The sequence below is a fragment of the Pempheris klunzingeri genome, chromosome 9 (assembly GCF_042242105.1).
Source record: "Pempheris klunzingeri isolate RE-2024b chromosome 9, fPemKlu1.hap1, whole genome shotgun sequence".
In the NCBI taxonomy this organism is placed as follows: Eukaryota; Metazoa; Chordata; class Actinopteri; order Acropomatiformes; family Pempheridae; genus Pempheris; species Pempheris klunzingeri.
The window spans coordinates 8473284-8492763 of NC_092020.1; the positions used below are offsets into that span (position 1 = coordinate 8473284).

General features: G+C 43.9%; 2 protein-coding genes across 3 annotated transcripts; both read right to left on the reverse strand.

The window, feature by feature from the left end:
- Window positions 1-1289: 1289 nt before the first annotated feature.
- On the reverse strand, window positions 1290-13344 carry immt (inner membrane protein, mitochondrial (mitofilin)). The gene is made up of 14 exons (XM_070836618.1): window positions 13187-13344; window positions 11642-11709; window positions 11310-11499; window positions 10509-10653; window positions 8075-8167; window positions 7592-7756; window positions 7239-7372; window positions 6917-7020; window positions 5359-5494; window positions 4998-5127; window positions 4033-4256; window positions 3745-3876; window positions 3296-3425; window positions 1290-2390 (listed from the first exon to the last, which is right to left on the reverse strand). The coding sequence occupies exons 1-14, from the start codon at window positions 13226-13228 to the stop codon at window positions 1783-1785; spliced, it is 2301 nt and encodes a 766-aa protein (XP_070692719.1). The 5' UTR covers window positions 13229-13344; the 3' UTR covers window positions 1290-1782.
- A 423-nt stretch (window positions 13345-13767) lies between these two features.
- slbp (stem-loop histone mRNA binding protein) lies at window positions 13768-18743 on the reverse strand. 2 transcript variants are annotated; one of them, XM_070836801.1, is made up of 8 exons: window positions 18565-18743; window positions 17385-17516; window positions 16618-16731; window positions 16448-16513; window positions 16105-16227; window positions 15751-15906; window positions 15547-15658; window positions 13768-14540 (listed from the first exon to the last, which is right to left on the reverse strand). In XM_070836801.1, exons 1-8 carry the CDS (start codon window positions 18621-18623, stop codon window positions 14469-14471), a joined length of 834 nt encoding a protein of 277 aa, XP_070692902.1. In that variant the 5' UTR covers window positions 18624-18743; the 3' UTR covers window positions 13768-14468. The 2 variants fall into 2 exon arrangements, with proteins under 2 accessions (XP_070692902.1, XP_070692901.1); XM_070836800.1 differs by having other exon boundaries at window positions 16448-16519.
- Between the last annotated feature and the right edge of the window lie 737 nt (window positions 18744-19480).

Here is a 19480-nt window from a genome sequence, read left to right on the forward strand (position 1 = left end):
TAAATAGATTTGAAGTGCTGCTATCGTTTATAACTAAATGCCAGAAGCTGTCTGAGTCTGTATGTTATGCCAATAGCCACGAACATGTGATATTTGATCACTTTCTAGTCGTTTGGACAGTAGGAATGGATGTGAATCTGTGCTGTGGTTACTTTGTACTGAGATACAGTTATCACGGAAGTTTTCTGAAGTTTAAAATCCCCAAAATCGGTAGCCTCTCACCAATATGAGAGTGAACAGTGGCGCCAATGCAAGGGACGAGCACATTCCCTAATTGTTGCTTCTCTGAACTTCACTCCAATGTCACATTAGACTTCTTCAATTCACGCATTTGAAATCCTTTTCTGGGTTTTTGTCTGAGTTGTCCCATGCTGTTTTTCAGCTGATCACCAAGAGAAAGTGGTATAAAGATTACTGAGAATATATCGGTGGATAAATAGTTGAGGCAGGTTTACAGAAGTTTGACTAATGCTGTACTTTTGTCAAATGTGAGGCCATTTTCTCTACAACATACTGAGTAGTTGCAAGTAATCCCTCATAACTTATCTGACGTACGTTAAGTCGGACTTGCCTTAAGGGGGCACAAAAAGTAATGTAAGGTAATGAAGGATGACTTAGTAACTGCTCAGTACAATGTGCCACTTCACTTGTGGGAGCACAAAATAGTTTAAGTAATTAATGAGTCGTTACTACTTTATGCCATTCAGTGGACGATTCATAATGAATCATTAGGTAATGAAGTATTAGTGAGCTGGAATAAAACCTGATTAACTAATATAGTATCTCCCAGTCTACTCACTAGGATCTCATCATCACTGTCCAGTCCTCCATTCAGACTCATCTAGGAACTACCCACTAATGATCAGGTCTTTTTGTGTACCTGTACCTGCTGTAATGTTATGAAAGTTTCTACACTTGCTGCAACATTGAGCAAAACCTTAAATAATAAATAAAAATCAAGCACAGAATCGGAAGCCTGTTTCACCTGATCACATCCAGCAGTAACGTCTTGGGGTCCTCGAGTTCTGAACTGTACATCACTTCAACAAGGGGAGAAGTCAAACATTGTCAGAGGGTGTTCCACCACGTTTTAATAAAATGTGATGCAGAGTGATGTCAGAATTGAAGCAGTTCTCCAAACCACGTATTCTAAATATCCAGTAGTCTGTGGAGTATTAACTAACTGCACAGTGATGAGGGACAGTACTGTAGGGGGGAGCTCACACTGATGCCTTTTAACCAAAACAGCGGTGAGTGAATGAACGAACATTTCATAGACGGCTTTTTTGTTCATGATTTATTGGAACAAGTGCAGTATTGACAAAAATAAAATACAGCATGACAAATTGTTTAATCAATGTTAGGATTCATTTTCTGTAATACCTGGGCTAAACAAAGAAATTAGCCTGAAATAAATATCTGAACCAAACCTGTGGATCTGAATTAACAAGTCTAGACCGAGAGGGTGCATCAGTTATATTTTACAAATAATAGTCCACAGTGACTTAGTGCTTTTAAAAGAAATGAACTTACGTTGCAGCTTAACATCCATCACTTCTTAAACTCAAAGAAATACATCACTGAAACTCTCTTATGGGTATCAAACACTTCTCCTTTGCTGTCGCCAATCAAAGCCAACTACAGCTGCCTCCTCCACAAATTAGTAAGCAACGCCCTCTACCGAGCTGCCTTTCAAGTGTACAGAGGGGGACTACTTGATTCTCAAGAGATTTTCAGTGAAGCGTTCCTTTAACGTCTGCCTAGTTAAATGCGAGTAGCGGTCTATGGAGCCTGGGTGGTTCCTAACCCCACAGCATTTGCATAAGCAGACAACAAACTGACAACCTGCTTGGTTTCCAGTGTGAGTCTGGCTTCAGTCAGCCAGTCCTCCACCACTCTCCTGGACTCTCCTCTTAACTGGTTCACCAGTTTGGCTGCCAACTCCAGATCCCCGTGCTCTAAGCAGTAGCTAGCGTATGACAGGAGCCTGAAGGGGTCTAAATCCTCACTGCACAGCTGGGCGGGTGGGGCCTGCTGTTTATCCTCAAACAGCAGCACCGCTTGAATGTAGGACAAGAAATACTGGTACAAGGAGTTGTGAGATTCATCGATGAGGGCGACTCGGCGCGCCAGCGATCGCAGGGAGTTGAAGCGGGCGCGGAGGGAGGCCTCGCTGTAGACGCCGCGGTGCAGGGATTCCTCTGGAAGAGCCGACGACAGTGCCAGGGCAAAGTCGTTGTCGCGGCAGCTGTCTCGCACCGCCTGCGCGGCGCTCTCTAGAGGCTTGGTTGGGACGTCAACATCTGCAGCCTTTAAAGTGTAGTTGAGAGCCTCCACAGAGAGCCAGAGTTGGTGAGCTTTACGGGCCTCTTCCTCTGCTACCACATGGCCTGCGATGGAAAGACAGGGAGGGGTATAAAAGAGTAAGAGTTGTCATCCCTGAGGACACATAACGTTAAGGTGTACTTTCCAAAGGCCCTTTTCTGCTCCTACGCCATACCTTCACATTCTTAAAGCAGATCCAAGCGACTCATTAAACCTCTTAACACAGTGTACATGCTGTCTATAGCTGCGTTTTGCTCTGATCTCTGCTGAGCCTCTCACCACGCCACATTTAAGTGTAGTGCCTTTTTATTTGTGACAAGCGTTACTTCCATGTTTAACTAGACGACCAGACAAAACAGGGCTTGGCTGTTAACTAGCAAGGATCCACTATACTCGGCCCAAGACTGTGAGGGAAGAGTTGTTTTAATCTTTGAGCATCTCACGACTTTTCAGTGCCGTTTCTTAGGTGTCCGATTCAAATCTGGTTCTTGACTGAATAACATAACTTGAGGTGTGTGTCCTAATGGTTCTGCATCAGGACCCCGCAATAGCATAACTTTTTTTTTTTTTATTTAAAAAAATTTAACTCCACCTTTTAGGTACTTCTTCTTGATCTGAGTATTTATGACTCCATACTTCCACTCCACAACATCTCAGAGGAAAACATTGTACTTTTTACTGTGCTACATTTATCTGACAGCTGGAATTAGCCGTTACATTACAGGTTACGATTTTCTATACAAAACATGTGATGCTTATACAAGTATGATGAACGTTACAGATGAAACTACATATATATATAAAATAGTTTAGAGACAGGGAGAGCATGTTGTCACAGATGACACACTGGCTTGCTGCAGTGACGCTTTTTCCACACAGTATGGGTCTGACAGCATCACATGGTCCCAGACTATGTTGTTCAGTCCAATGGTATGTGGTAGGTGTGTGTGTGTGTGTGTGCGTATCTCACTGTCTATGGCCTCCTCCATTCCCTTCAGTCTTGAGTAGGCAGTGTTCATATCCAGAGTGAAGTTATCCAGCTGTTCCTGGCTCAGCTGACGGTAGCGGGTCTCCTGCTCCAGCATCGTACTGTTCAGGACCTGAACACAACCCACAGCAGAGCTTTGAGGAAATGCTTGCAGCTGGACGGACGTGTACCACTGTGGAGTGGGCGACAGCTGACTGAATGTGGATCTCTTCACTCGTCCTGGCCATGCAGCTCACACGATCCTGACTTGGAGTGTTGTTGATTTAATGAGGTAGTAGGTGATCAGAGATATGGTGGAGCATTTCCTATCACCCTCCAGTACACATCAAAGTCTGTGATACTTACAAATCAGCCATACACACAATTCACTCAACTGTATGCTCTGATACTGGAAGTGAATGTGTGTGTAGAATCTAGGCCTGTGTGTATACCTGCTCAGCATCGGCTTTCAGCTCCTGCTCCTGGACTTTGAGGACTTCTTGGACGTGATCTGTGTGAGCAGCAGCCTGACGCCGGAGCTGAGTCCTCATCTCTGCCTCCATCACTTCTCTTAGCTCAGCCAGCTAGAAAGACAGACAGACACACATCCACAGTGCTGTACAGATACAGTTCCATCGGTGAGAATTTGGTGACCGATTCCAGCCCTCGCCATCTCCTGGCCTCGGTGGCCAATGAAGATCTCAGCAAACCCCCGAAGCCCCTTCCCGTCCCCTCTGTACCTTCCTCTCCTGCTCCAGCCGGGCGTCCTCCTTGATGTGCTGCAGGGCAGTGTTAACAGCTTTCTCCTGGGCTTTCTGGTCCTCCAGCTTCTGCTGTTCCAGCGCTGTGTCGATGTGGATCTGCTCTCTGACTCTCTGCTCTGCCAGCTCTCGATTCAACTGGTCAATGCGACGGTGTGCGTGGGCGATCAGGGCGTTCAGGTCATCTGCTGACAGCTCACCAGCTGTTGCACACAGAAAATTATTTTGCAAATAGGTCTCAATTGCAGGCGACGTCATGATCAGGGTGATCTGTGTGAACTCATTCCGTCCCATACACTAACAGTACATGGGATGCTCAGCTGTATGTACTGATATTAATATACAGGACACGATGGTCTGCCAAGGGCGGGGTGGCTGGAAGGCCGAAACTCCTTTCTTTGTAATTACATGTAAATAAATGAAACATTTTATGCTTTTAGTAGATCGTGTAGACGTGGGAGGAGAAGGACGTGAGGACAGAGATGGAGGGACGACAAGCAACACTGTGTGACAAGTCCCCAGCCAGATATGAACCACGATATCATAGTTCATAGTTGTCACCTCTACCCCAGGGCCCCCCCAGACGGCCCCCGCCATGTTTCTTTTTACACGATATTTCATTCCATTCGACATGATAGCTTCATGTGTATTCATGTTGAATACAGACATGATAAAAAGTTCATTCTGGATTGTTCTTAGTCCCTTATACTTGCTAAAATATGAATGAAATCAAGCGCCCAGGGTCCAGGACACGTACTGTATGATATAACTCCACCGTCCCCTTAACATGTTGGACTGGAACATTTTGCCAAATGAGTCTTTTATTTTATCAAATATTGCCAACTATCTAATAAAAAGGTATAAAGTGTTACATAGAATCACTGTACTCCCAGTGTGTGTGTGTGTGTGTGTGTGTGTGTGTGTGTGTGTGTGTGTGGTCTTACTGAGCCCCTTCCAGTTGGCCTGGATCTCCGGAGTAAGGCTGCTTACTTCCCTCTGGAACTGTTGTTTGGCTTCATTAACCAGTTCACTGTACTGGGAGATAATCCTGGATTCGGACTCTGCAGACTGCACCTACACCCACAACATCCACAGAGTTTAGGAACTTTAAGTGGCGACTAGCCATACAGCCAAACTCCTTACGAATAATAAAGGATTTCTGTTGAGTAATGAAGAAGCCAAGGTGATTGGTTTGAAATATATACACTTGTATGTTATGTAGAGCATGTGTGGTACGTAACGGAGAGTCAAATCCGTCAAATACCTGGCCAATAATTGATTCGCCTAATCATGCCATGTCCTCACCTTAGTAACCACTTTGTCCAAGTCCACTACCATGTTATGGAGATTCTCCTCTGCTGCTAAAACCAACGGGCGAATAGCAGCGACCTTCAGCCCTTTAGACTTGTCTATCAGTGACTTGAGACTGTCCAAGGCTTCGCTACAAAGAGAGACACGGGGGAGATTTTGAGGTGAGAAAGCGTGAGAAAGAAAAGAAGTGGTGCAATTACAGTGAATCAGGATAATGTTGGTAACAGGAAGATGGGCTTATTAACCCTTCTCTGGATGTGTACATGTTCACATGAAATCAGACTTATCAGTCAGCAATATACTTCACTGGAGTTGCAGTGAACATGGTGGAAGTTAAGATTTAACACACTGATGATGCTGCATGTGTGTCTGTCTTAAGATTGGGCCACAGAACTATATAAAACCCTCTATTAATAAACCAATATTATTATATATGGTGACAGAATTTCTGATTTAACCCTTCAGAGTCTGGGGTAAAACGGCGTTTTTTTACTACTTTTCATTTTACCTTTGTGTTTCCCATTAAAACTGCTTAGCTTGCCTTTCTTTGTGTCTTTGTTTTCAGCACAACCTCACCTATGTGATTCTACAAGTATTTATTTATTTTGACATAATATATGGACACACTGCATGTAAAAGTGCGAAAGAAACACAAAATCCGAGTAGGAACTAGTTGGATCTTTGGAGGAGCGGGGGTCTACGTGGACACCTCCTCTCGTTCGTCTTCACGCGCAGCATCCACTTCATCCTCTGAAAGGAGTCTTCCTCAGAATCAGAACGTTCTTCCCCAGATTCAGCATCTTCTAACTCGTAGAAGAGCTGTAGTGCGCGACTTCGGCTCTTCATAACTTTAGTCTTAATAGGCCGATCGACAAAATTCAAACACTTGTAAAAAGTGTCCGCTTTCCAACAGTCTTTGAATTGAGCACCTGCGTGCTTGTGTCACAGCTTTACGTTTTCAAACGTGCGACATGTGACTTTGACGCCGTGTGGCGGTCCTAGACTCCGAAGGGTTAAAAAAAAAAAAAAAACTATTGACAAAGTGCTTATGGGTTACATAAGAAGACAAAATGTCTGTACTTGGCCAATCTGCAAATTAAAAAAAAAAAAAAAAAAAACACATGACAAATGGAAGCACTTCATCACATTGATGGACAGAAATCCAACAGTGCTTCAAAGCAGTCCTGCTCACCGATTTGAGACATTGCCATGTTGGTTTAATAACGATAGAGCAACCCCGTGCAGAAAAATTTATGTAATGCACGGTAAAAATTGTAATATCTTCAAACCCTTCATGTGAATCTCGCATCTTTAAAACTGACCTCATGGTGTGTGTGTGTGTGTGTTCGCAATAACACACTGAAAATGTGTTACGGTGAACGTGTCCTGAATTGTCTGAAATAATGGTCACCTCCACTAACACCAAAAGAAATTATCATCATTATTATTATGAAAGATCTGCCGAATTCAGGTCAGCAAGTGACCAGAAACAACCAAAGAACCCTTTTGACATTGTGTGTGTGCATGTGTGTTTGTGTTTAGTACGTCTTACTTGGCTTTCGAGAGGGCAGCTCCAGCATCATTCACAGAGCAAGTTCTGTCAGCAAGAGCAGTTTCTAGATCCTTCCACTGGGCTGACTTCTCCTGTGACGAAACCTGGATTTATGAGGACAGTTATCACTCTACTGCAGAAGAATTATTTTTTTAGAGAAACGTGTCATGGCAAAGGAAGCGCTGGTTTGGAGTCCCCGCTCACAGTACAGTGGCCACCCACTGGCTCTGGCACAAACACCCCAATTAACCTACATCTAAATCCCATTTTCACACCTGTGATCACAACACACCCTTATGGTCTATGGCACTGGTGTCTGTACCTCTGCCTCCATAGCTTCCTTCAGTTTGTGCGTGTGCTGTGCGATAGCCTGCAGGGCCGCCTCCTGAGCTCCAATGGCCTGCAGGGTAGCTTTAGCCGAGCTGCCCAGCGCCTCTTCAAGACCGGCCGATACGGCTGCAAAACAGCACACACACACACACACACACACGAAGCATGAGAGATGGACAAAGAGTGGAGAGCGGGGTGAAGAGCAGAAGAGGTGTTCAAGGAGAATTCAAAGCAAAGTACAATCACATCAGCCAAAACAGATGAGGGTGTAAACAGAGGTGCTTGACGTGTGACTGATGTGTGACTGATGTGTGTGTGTGTGTGTGTGTGTTGTTCCCAGCCTACATGCCAGGACGTCCTGTTCCTCCTGGTCTTGCTGAGCGAGTCTAGCTGTCACTTCTTCGACTGGACGTTCTTTCAGTGGTTCTGTTGCCGCAGGGGACTCTGTGTCGGGGTGAACTACTGCAGTCACCGGGGCATCCTCATGGCCGTGGCAGTCTTTGCACTCCACTAGAGAAATAATGCACATATATACACACACACACTTAATTTAACCTTACTTATACTAATTAAGTTCTATCACTTTTTGACATTTGACACAGTTACACAGTATAATCGCAGAGGTTTGGCACCAGGTTAGATTTTGCTGGAATTACAGCATTTTCAGATTTACATCAAGAGCAGCCACATTATCCATCCGAACGGAATATTTAAAGCTCACAGAGACCGCCACGATCTCAGTGTCATTCCATTCAAATGTCCAAAGAGTGAACTGGGACCACTGCTTTAAAAGGGATCAGAGTGTTCAGTGGTGGACAGCTGGCTTACCTTTGACTGTTGCTACCTCTGTGTCACACGGAGCAGGGACTGACGGGACCTCACTGATGGCGGAGATGATATGAGTTGCCTCTGCTGAAGCCTCTGGATGGGACACAAATACAGAGAGACGGGCAGTTAGTGCGGTTGCGTATACCGTATGTGAGCATGTGTGACACACACTTGAACAAAATGGGAGGAACAAAATGCTTGATGTTATGCTGCAATGCCCCTACGAGCTGTAAAGAACGTACTCTAGGCCTCGAACTACATTCTAACACTAAGGAAGTCTAACAGGACTGCAGCTAATGATAATGATTTCATTATCCATTGATCTGCTGATTCTTTGTTGATTTTATTGTTTGAAAAAAAAAATAAAAAAATCAATGAGCAGCGAATATTCACATTTGAGAAGCCAGTTTTACTTCCTGTTAATTGACTTGTCAATTCCGAAGGACTACAGGGCAACACATCTGTGGTGGACAACATGTTTCATGCCACAACCCAAAGCGTCAATCCAGCACATCAGAAGGAATTGCTGTCCTATTTCCCCTGATATACAACAACACTACTTTCCTCACATGCTCTCTCTGGATTGACACGTCCCAGCTACTGCCCCCGCCGACTGCCTGGGCACCCGTGTTGGCAGCAGTGATTTGGATGGCAATGCTTTCTTACAATAGAACTTTGTACTTTTTGTTATGCATGTTTGACGGACTGATAGCAGTCTAATCTTGTCCGTTCAAATTAAAAATTAATAAATACCTAAATATCACCTTAATAAATACTGGAATCACAGTTGCCACAATGATGCCACCAGTGTGTGTTGCCCTTAATTGCTTCAGCTCTAATCTAATGAAAGGCACAGGAGCACGAAACTCTACAGCAAAGCTGAAGTACGACAGAAGACAGCTTACCCTCAGAGATCTCTGTGGGGGCAGAAAAACAGCAGAGTGCACATCAAGCTAAACTGAAATAAATCACTTAAATCCTACATATCAAAATTGAACCTGAAGTGAATAAAACTACTGTTAGCAGTTTACAAAGCACACTTGTGTCCAATGAATGAAGACATTAGCTTCAAGTAGATGAGCAACATGAAAAGACCCGATGTGGGAAATGGACTACATCTATACTGCAATTTAATACTTTAAAAGTGCTTTACAATTGTTGCCTCTAGTTCATCCCCCCACACACACACACTCTGATGGCAGCAAGCTACCATGCAAGGTGCTGGTCAACAGGAGCAATTTGGGGTTCAGCTCCGGGGATCAAACTGTCAACCCTGTGATCTGTGGATGACCTGCTCAACCCAAGTACCCCTCACTGTGTGTGCGGGGGCAGTTTTCACCCAAGCGTTTACCCACCATTTTTTAAATTATTTCTCAAACCTTTTTAATGTTTTTTTTTTTAAATTTGATTGAATCTACACTAAAGTTCACACATCAAAAGTCTGGACGGAGTGGTTAGCTACATTGAAGTTAGAGCGGCCACCTGCAGGTCGGCAGTTCAGTCATTCAGTCAGGTTCAAGTCTAACCATTAAAGTGTCCTGAACCCCAACTTGATCCTGGAGCATAGCTTCACTTTGAGGAAACTCCAATTTAGATTCCTCCTGTATGAATGGCATGTGAATGGATGAGGATGCGATGTAAAAGCACACGGAGTGGTCAAAACGACTAGCGAGGCGCTGTACGAATACAGACCATTTACATTATATCACATTAAATGATACCCTCGAATCTGCACTTATCGGATTGGCTACCGATTCTCTGTTGAAATTGAGTTTGTGAATTGAGCCACAGCAGGGGAGTCTCAAACACACACACAAATGCAGTGAAGTTCACACATGACAAGCGGTCTTGCTCAAAGGCTTGAATGTAACGACGTCCAAACATGATGAAAATATCCAAACATGTTGATGAAAATTGTAAAAATAAATTGTAAATACTTGTAAATTGTAAATCCCATGTGAATCCATGTTCACTCATAAATGTGGACACTGGTGCTGTTTCATAGACTCTTCAGCCCTGGCAATTTTGATCGTGACACTGGAAAGCACACACAGTTACTTCTCTTTATTTCTGTATAAAACGTATTCCTTCTTTTGCCTTGGTGTGGTACACATTTTAAGATCGTTACTAGAGAGTCAAGAAGTAGAGTCTAAATGACTGATTGTATTAAATCCTCAAAGCAGAAGGTACAATCATTTGTCGTTTGACCACTTGGTTAAGGTTGAAACGTTGTCAAAACAGCAAACATACTGTAAACCAGTGACATGGGATGTGATATACGTGTACTGGAAATAAGGCCACACAGTGCACAATGACACGCTGCTGCCCACTAGTGTCCCCCATGGTACAAGGTGCCTCACGGCAGCAATGTGGCAAACTGAAATGAGTAGCTACTAAAAAAAAAAAATAAGTGTGAACCAGATCAGAGACTTACCCTCTAAGCTCTGTCCAGGCTGCGTTGGGGGGGGACTCGTCTCTTTGGCTGGGCTCTCCGGTGCTTCCTTCACCTTTTTCTCTGACTTGGCTTTGGGCATCTTAACCTGTTTTTCCATCATAGAGGCAGGCTGAGCCACCTCCAACTAAACAGCAGAAACAACAGCCATTTTAAGTGAGTCTCAAAATCTTAGGTGCTCTAGGAGTAGAACAGAGAACCGAACAAACATTTTAAGGAATCGCATTTCTTCGGCCCTGATGCCCATCAGCATCCTTTAATGTTGTGTCTGTCTGATACAGAGTTTGAGCTCATGCTTGTATTTGCCTAGATGTTGATTAAATATGTATCCGACACACTGAAATAGCAGCTGAAGCGATCTAAGAGATAAAAAATGTAGTACACCTTATTTTTCACAAGCTACTTGGTCCAAATGCTGACGGCCCCGCTTCAAAACTATGAAGCTGATTAACTTAAATTACTCATTTGATGTTAAGGAAGTTTGATTGGAAGAATGTGACTCCTGTAATCGACATGAGGCAATCACCTGGAAAAGAGGCATCAGTGTGCTGGAGTTGGCACTACAATAGATACTTGATCCATGAAAATATGATTCGATCAGCTAATTGAAGCGGATACTTAGGATCACCTAGGACATGTCTAATTCAAAGCAACTGGATTATTTCCCAACTCTGCTACAGAGTGGATCTTCTTTCGCACGCTGTTGTATTGTCAAACCAATCTAATCTAACTAGCTAGCTAGCCTTTGCACGTTGTCCGACTGTGCTGTGAATCCACGCTGACCTGTGTCTTCAAGGCAGGGCTGACATCTTGAAGAGACGGTCCCAAAGCCAAACCCAGCAGCCTGTCTGAGTAGGGAATATTCTTCTCCACAGACGCTCTGAACTTTTGGTCCCATTTGGCGTAGAGTATCGTACCACCAAGGCCACTGCCAAGTGTCACCAAGCCAGCAGCAACCACTTTTGTAGCACCACTGTGTTGGAAGAGGATGGCAAAGGATAGACAATCTGATGTCAATATGTGGTGTCACAACATACTGTACTGTTATCACCAAGTGGGCTGAAAGCACACGTTTTGCACAGCTCTTCTTTCTATTGTGTGTGGCGGCGTATTACCTGGTCTCTCCTGCTGTGTAGCGCCGGCAATGTTGCAGATTGGTTAGACGGGTTCTCCCAAAGTTCTTCTAAAGGGAGGACAGGAGGAAAAGACAGAGACAAGTGAGGTTGACACAAAGTCAATGTCGGACTGGTCTCTCTGCCACTCCTTACATCTGTGTTTAATGGCAGGATGAAAGGGGACTCTTTGGGAAGGTTCACATATTGTCCAGCTTTTAAAAATGACATGAAATCAAAAATTAACAAGTCTAAAATTCCAATCTTCCAAAAGAAGCCAATATCTTAAGAAACCAAATATCAATTCAAATTGTGTGTTCACTTGTCTAGAACACACCCTGTATTATGATCTCATGGGATAACTATGGTCTGGCAGTGAATGCACTGTATAAAAGGGCATGCAGACCATTTTATGTCATTTTAATGTCCCTTACATTCAATCGAATATAGTTGAAAAATCAAATAAAAAATACAGTGGTAAAATGAGTGCATCAGCTGGTATTGTGCAAGTGACTGAAATGAGGAGGGAGTTTAACAGAGCACCCGGCAGGTGGGGGTATACACTCCAGAAGGAAATCAAAGAGCCTTTACTGCATAACCTGGAGCTTTTGAAGCATGTTATCTTATTTTGAAGGACGGATGTAGGGTCCCGGATGTGTAGGCAACATTGATGTTATTTTGGTCCAATACCTCCGCAAACACTCACTCTTATCTCCTGGCTGTTAACAGATTTCACCTGTACACCATTAAATTAACTGAAAACATTATAGGATGACTTATAGCTGCAGTTAGGGTGACGTTTTAAACAGGAGTTTGGCTGCACATTAACACTGAGCGGGTTTGAGGGCGTGGCCAGACGTTAGTGACGCTGTGTGCGTTCTGACGCGTCGGGTCCTCCTGGAAAACGTCGCCGGTCACTTTTAAGAAATTTGACTCTGGATCTTGTTCAAACATGAAGCCGATATGCAAAACCACGTTAGTGAGAGTGAGGGGCAGGACTGCAGTGTATTTTTATCTGACATTAGGTTAAGAGTCACCGTCTCGAACTTACATAATATTAACCATTTTATTTAAAAAAAAAAAAGAAAAAAGCTTGCAATCAGCGGACATTTTGTCAGCGTCTGACGTATTTAAATGTTATCTAGGGAACATTTTTTATCTTCTACTGATAAGAACTAAAATTAAATATAAAAAAAATTGACAGGCTGACGTTAGCGAATTTTGAGCGCTCTAGATGGACGTTTGACCTCCGCAGCGAAACTTAGCGTTAGCTCAACTCGTTAGCCGCTATGGTTGACATGGCAGTAAGTTAGCCATCTGTCGCGAGAGGCTAAGCAGCTAGCAATGACATCATGCAGTGTTTGCGACGACTACTTCATTAAAACGGTCTAGTTAATTGTGCAATGTAATTTGGGGTCGCATTTGCGGGTTAATAACCCAACAATGACCAGAGTAAAATCCACTGTAGCACCTTGGGACAGGCTGTGGGTCACTGAATGACAGCACGCTACCGCCAACAAGCTGCCAGCAGTAAAGCAGCGGTCTTACCTGGGCTGTGGCATTAGCTCCTCTCAGACAAGCCCTCAGCATGGTCCACTATCAATTCTCTAATAACTCCTGATTAATTTAACCTTCAAGGTAACACTAACTCTTTTCCTCTCTACAGCTTTCTCTCGTTTTCTTTTCCTCCCCCCTCTTCTTCTCTGTATTGTGGGTAGCGATGTTTTAAACGCTGTGCTGCGCAATGCTGCCCCCTACAGTCAGAACTAGACATGAACGCAGGTCGCTCCCACTCGGGTTTTATCATTGGCAGCTTTTTTGGGGGACTCAGAAGCGATGATGGCCATCCCACCACACATGATCAGACAAAGCCACCCGCAACACTACAACAAATATTGCTCAAGTTAAACTCCATTAGAAGTGGAATTGCAGTTAAATTTACAGGGCTAGTTACATGAACACATGAACAAAGCTGAAGCGCTGATTTCAATGGAGCTGCTGCTTCTATTTCCAAAAACCTTAAATAGTTTTTCACTAATCACTCAATAGAATGAGTAAGAATCCAAAGTTTATAAAAGACATGTCATAAAAGACAATAGGGGAAAGTTTGTTTTTTTATTCTTCTTTTATTTCAAAGTCTTCACCGTGAAGGAAACAGTAATAAGAAACACAGAAACATTTGTATTTAAAAAAAACAACAAATCACAGCCCAATGTAAGTGAAGCGATGCTCTTCACTACTTAAAGTTGTACATACATGGAGGGAAAAAAAAAGTCAATTAGAATCATTAAAAGGAAAATACTTTGCCTTTGGTTTGCCCTTCTCTTTTAAACTACTATGGCTTCTTGCATTCTACTAAGTAATTTCAAAAAGGATGTGACTGAACATTTGCACATGATGGACATGTCCAAACCTCTACATCTGCTCTACCGGGCCATGGATGGGTGCTACACGTTCCTGTCATCACCAAAGCCCAAACCATTTAAACTGACTGAAGTTTGATTGAACGTGTAACTGTAACATTTTGCCATGAAAGAAGACTTCCCTGAGTAGATTAGTAATTTGTAAAATGGTCCAAACCTATGGATTAAGAAGCACTAGTATAGATGGAGAAAGAGCACTAACTATATGTTACAGTGTTGAACTAATAACCACCAGCTGAGACGCACACACACACACAGTGTTGTGAGGCTGTGCAGTGACCACATCTGAGCTTTGAGCAGATCGAGGCGCTGGTACCCGGAGCAGAGTCATTCTGTGGGGTGGAGGGCAGAACCATTTGAGATGTGTGTGAACGTGTTGTATGTTGCTGTAGAAGGCCAACGATGAGCTACGCCATGTCAGGCTCCGTTGTGGCTTCCGTCTTCTGTACTTTAACTGGAGTACCTGAGCAGTCTTCTCCCTGAGAAAGAGCAGAAGCGATCCAGTTCAAGAAAAGATTAAATAAAATTCTGATTTATCGAAATGACTTTATATTGTAATACTATTATGACTTTGTTGGTATTACATTTGGACTTTATTCCCAAAATAGTACAACTTTATTCTAGAAATCTCAAAAAGGTTCTCATAAATTACATGTTCATCTAAAGAAACAAATGAAACAAACATGAAAATGACAAAATGTTATATTACATGTCTGTAATCTCCTACTAACTCACAGATGACCTGGGAGGTTTCTTGGCTAGATCTATATAATCTAGACAAACTGGAGACAAAGCTCTGACACAACTAAGTAAGCTGTTGAATCTACAAGCAGTTGTTGTGTGGGTGTCCTGCCATAAGAGCGTAGCACAGATGCTGCGAAAGCATCTTTATATATGAAGTGGAGAAGAATCTTTTATTGAAAGAAGAGCTGGAGCCGAACTTCTCCTGGCTGGCTACAACTACATTATACAGTTTGTTAAGCTGGCTGGTTGCAGTTTGCCAGTGTTACATATTGATAGACAGGTGTTTCATCCAAGTATTCCTCTGCCAAGCATTCTTTTGAACATGCCTGCCCCTTTGCAAACAGTTTCTACAGGCAACTCCCAGACGGTTTCGTGTAAAAAACCATCTCCCAAGTTAGGTCAGCTGACCTGCTGTGCTGTGACGAAAAGACACTCGCTCTCTTTGAACTAATCAATTGTCGGCTGACCACTTTAACAGATAGTCGTTTTCCAGGAAACTCCCTAGGAGATTATTTTCATCACCAGGAAATCATGGACACATCAAATAAACCATAGCTACAGTTTTCTTTACACCGTTTAGCTGCTTATCATTTCTGCGACAAGAAAATGTGAAAAACCTAAATGTATTTCTAAGAGTTTTTAATGCTGTGAAACTCAAACGCTGTGTCCGATTCCCCCCTGAAGTCACAACCATGTCTGTTTGTTGTTGTTTGAGCTAAGCAGAAGTGACTCAAAACTCACCTCCAGGCTGGAGGGGTTGTGCGTGGGGAGAGACGCCGGGGCGGCCTGGGAGTCGGACAAAGTTGGGAAGTCCAGCTCGATGTCCATAACATCGTCGAGGCCCAGCTCTTCACTGGATGGAACACATGACAAACACAGCGCGTGAACATTAGCGCGGTTCGTGCGCCTCAGGTGACTTGTGTCTTGTCAAAAGGCTTTTCTTACATGTTATGGAGAACTTTGTCTTGGCCATCCTCTGTAGGGGGGTCCCAGGCGTGCAGTTTGACCTTCCACAGCTTGATCTGCTGGTCCCAGGAGCGACGGCTGTACTTCCTGAACTTATTGGGGGTCTTTGGATGAACGCCCGGTTGACGCATGTGTCTGGAAACACAAGGGGAAAGAAAAATTAAGATATTAAATGAGAGATGAATGTGTAACTGACTTACTATACGTCAATATTTTATCTGTTATTAATTACTATGCTACGACATGACTCTTTGGGGCATGTGATTTCTCCCACTGTAATCCTCTCTTCCTCTGCTGTATGGATTGAGGGTGTGCGCGTTTGTGTCGACTTACTTCGGGACCTCTTTGATGTATCGGTCATAGGCCAACGTGTTCTTTCCATAGTTGATCTGTTTTTGTCGTCGTAGCAACACAGCCTCGTCAGTCTCAATGTTTTCCCCCTCTCTGGAGTCACAGCTGTGGCAGATGGACACACTTATCACCCATTCAAACATATAGACAATATAGGCACGACAGGCTGCGACAGATTGTGAATGGAACCTCAAAACAGCAGCTGTAATGCAATCTACAGCATAGTAACCTGTGTTCAGAAGCCAGTGTCATCAACAAAATGGACGAAAATTAATAGTTTCAGTTTAATGGTCATAAAGGTAAGTTATGATGAAAGATGAAATACCTCCCAGAAGAGCCAGAGGAGGTCTTTCTCTCTCTCTGGGTGACCTCTGCACCCAGTATCCTCCTCCTGTAACTGAACACACAACGAAGATTGGCACTCAATCGACAACGCGCTTCGAAATGAATCAGAGAGGGGAAGAGAACACTGCAATCGAAGTAGAGTTTGGTTACCGCTGCATGTCTCTGTGTACATCCCTCCTCATCTCATCATCCTCCACCTGGCTGCCCCAGTCGGCCCGTCGACCGCAGCGGGACACTGGGCCGGCGCTCTCTGGAGTGGTGAAACTGCAGAAGAAACATACAAGGGGTGCGTTCCTGCATAAATACACTGTGGGAAATATAAGTGTCGGCAGATGTGGTTACACCCGTGCATTGTTCTCTGTTCACCAACTTATTAATAACCCAGGGATTCACACGGAGTGAGAATGCTGTCATGCAACCACATGACAGCATCTAATTCACAAGGACACACTCCTTTCTGTTGGGGATGATACATATTAGAGATTAAGGATTCATAAGGCGATCTATATCAGTAGAGACGGGCAGGAATCGCTTGTTCCTCTCCTGTTAAGTGCACCGTGTCATTTCATTGTGCTTGTATCAAATTTGGAGAAAAACCATGCCACGGGTGAACGTCACTGGTGCTTCAGAAGGCACGTCATTCAGTTTGACAGTTAACAGTCACATTAGTGGATAAGATCACAAGTAACAGTCTGATTGAATGAATGTCACTCTCCAATCAAACCGCACTGTGACTGATACAAAATGTTAATTAGATGCTTTGGGGACTTTTAAATGTTTCACTCTCATTTGTGCATTAAAATGGTTTCATGACATGGCTTTATCCCTGCAACACTCAATGTTAGAGCACTGCGAATAAGATTTATTTAGAAAGACTTTCTCCTCCACGTTGATCTACAGTAGGTGTACAACCTTACCTGGCATGTCTCTTTTCTGCTTGGGTGTTGCCGTCTTTTTCCCTGTCCCTGCCACCTGCGTCTTTGCCGGGCCGCAGGCTTCCATCGATCCCTCTCTTCCTGCAGTGGGACCACTGGGACGAGCCGTAGCTCCTGCGCAAACACCATCGTGTTACAACACACAAGCATATGTTCAACTGGCGTTTCTCGTGAGAACGTTTCTACCTGAGTGGAACAAACCACTTAAACAATACCAAACAATCTACCTAACCTGGCGCATCAGGCGCGGAGCTGGCTTGCGGACTGCATAGTTTGGAAACAGATAAAATAGCAACAGGAACTCACTAATGCTAATCACAACAAAGATGGCAGCCCGCTGCAACATGGGTACATAACAGCGTTGCAACTTGGGAAACCGGTTAAAATCTTGTTGTCGTGCAGCGGACAGAATGTTTTTTTTTCATCCAGACTGTTTCGAGTCTTTGATTATAGTGATATTACGGTCAATGTTAACATTAAATGTTGTTAAACGCGTTAAGACTGTGGACTTTCTTTCGTTTAATAGAATAGAAATCATTTTAAAACTATTTTCTCCCGCCATGCATCTCTTCCTTCCGATCGTTCGGTCCCGTCTGTTCATCTATCCGCTCCTGTTCAGGGCTTGTATGATTTCAGTCGATATTTCGATATCATTTCAGTTGTTTGCCGACTAACTGCAGTGGCCATAAGGCCTGTCACTTCATTTGCCACAGACTTTGCCGCTTCTTCCTCTGCTTCTCTTCCGCGCCACTAACAACTGAACTGGGAACACCACAGCGCTAACGTCAACAGTCTGTCCCAGTGTTGGAAGCAGAGCCCGAACAGGGGAAATTAGCCACCCGGTAACGTTACAGGGTAAAAACCAAAGCTAGTCATACAAGCTAGCACATGGAAGAAGATGTAAAGCAAACATTTAACGTTGATTGGAAGGTGAACAGTCGCAGTGTTCATTAAAGTTACAGAAACAGCCTCTCTCACACGTTACCACCAAACGAGTTAGGCGGCTAGCATCACATCCACAAACATATCTTTAGAAACAAGGATTTCAGCTAACCTTAACCGAACAGACCGCCTCCAGACGGGGCACAAAGACACAATGGGCACTCATACAGCCGGCATTTTCAGTAACGTTAGATCAAACTAGAAAAAAAGTTAGCGTTACCTGTTTTCATGTTCGCTGCTGTGAGCATCGCGCCGTCTGCCTCTGGTCCAGTCAGACATTTTCCTAATAAAGATTGTGCAGTGAGGTAAGGGAGGTTATTTCTCCGGTCAAACTAGAGGCTTCAACGTTACAGCGAGCTTGCAGCCCTCAGATACCCGCCAACACTGAAAGAGCGCGGCCCCAAACAATCCAGCAGGTCACATGACCGGAAAGGGCGGCTTTAACCTTAGGGTATTGGGCACGGGTGGCTGGCTGTGACACCGGGTGCTCTGGGATACCGACATGGACTGTATGGACACTGAGGACACGCTCTGCTCCGCTTCTTCCGCTGGTGGACGAGAGCAGGCGGCAAGGAAAGAACCACAGGCTGCATATAAAGATGGAGGACAAGACAGCTCCCCTAAAAGTAATAAAACATCTCGATCTCGTTCGGGCTGCAGTACGGATCATAAACTCCGCCCCTCCCTGTTAGCGGGTGGGACAGTGGAAATAAATCAGATGACACGAGATATTTTTTCCCAAAGATTTTTTTTTTTTTTTTAATGTCATTTAGGCAGTTCCTAGTTCACATTAATGTATGTTCAAGTATTAACTTTCTATTTTTCCGATAAGTTTGATTTAAAAGAAAGTTAAACAGATGTAGTCATTTGAAAATATATTTCATTATTGATTATAAATCTAATATGAGCATGGAAGGGCCCATATTAGATTAATTAACCTCCATCGCACACTTGCAGGTCCTAATCAGAAAAGTGACACGCGCTTGCGCGGGAGGCGCCGTTTCTCAGACGAGACTCCTCTGTTCTCCATAGCAACCGAGGGGACGCTTTCTCCTGATTGGCTGCCGGCGCTACATCCTGTGTTTTCAGGCCTCGCTAGCAGATGCTATTTTAAACCGCACTTCTTTCCTGAGCAA

Excerpts from the sequence above, each read along its gene's own strand:
- immt (XM_070836618.1), bottom strand. The coding sequence starts at position 13,228 with ATGCTGAGGGCTTGTCTGAGAGGAGCTAATGCCACAGCCCAG. Across the intron at positions 7,021-7,238 it reads AGGAAGCTATGGAGGCAGAG|GTTTCGTCACAGGAGAAGTC; the intron begins GTACAGACACCA and ends TCATAAATCCAG. Across the intron at positions 5,495-6,916 it reads GCTGCCCTCTCGAAAGCCAA|CGAAGCCTTGGACAGTCTCA; the intron begins GTAAGACGTACT and ends CTCTCTTTGTAG.
- slbp (XM_070836800.1), bottom strand. The coding sequence starts at position 18,623 with ATGTCTGACTGGACCAGAGGCAGACGGCGCGATGCTCACAGCAGCGAA. Across the intron at positions 15,659-15,750 it reads GACAAAGTTCTCCATAACAT|TGAAGAGCTGGGCCTCGACG; the intron begins GTAAGAAAAGCC and ends TGTTCCATCCAG. Across the intron at positions 14,541-15,546 it reads ACAACCCCTCCAGCCTGGAG|GGAGAAGACTGCTCAGGTAC; the intron begins GTGAGTTTTGAG and ends GCTCTTTCTCAG.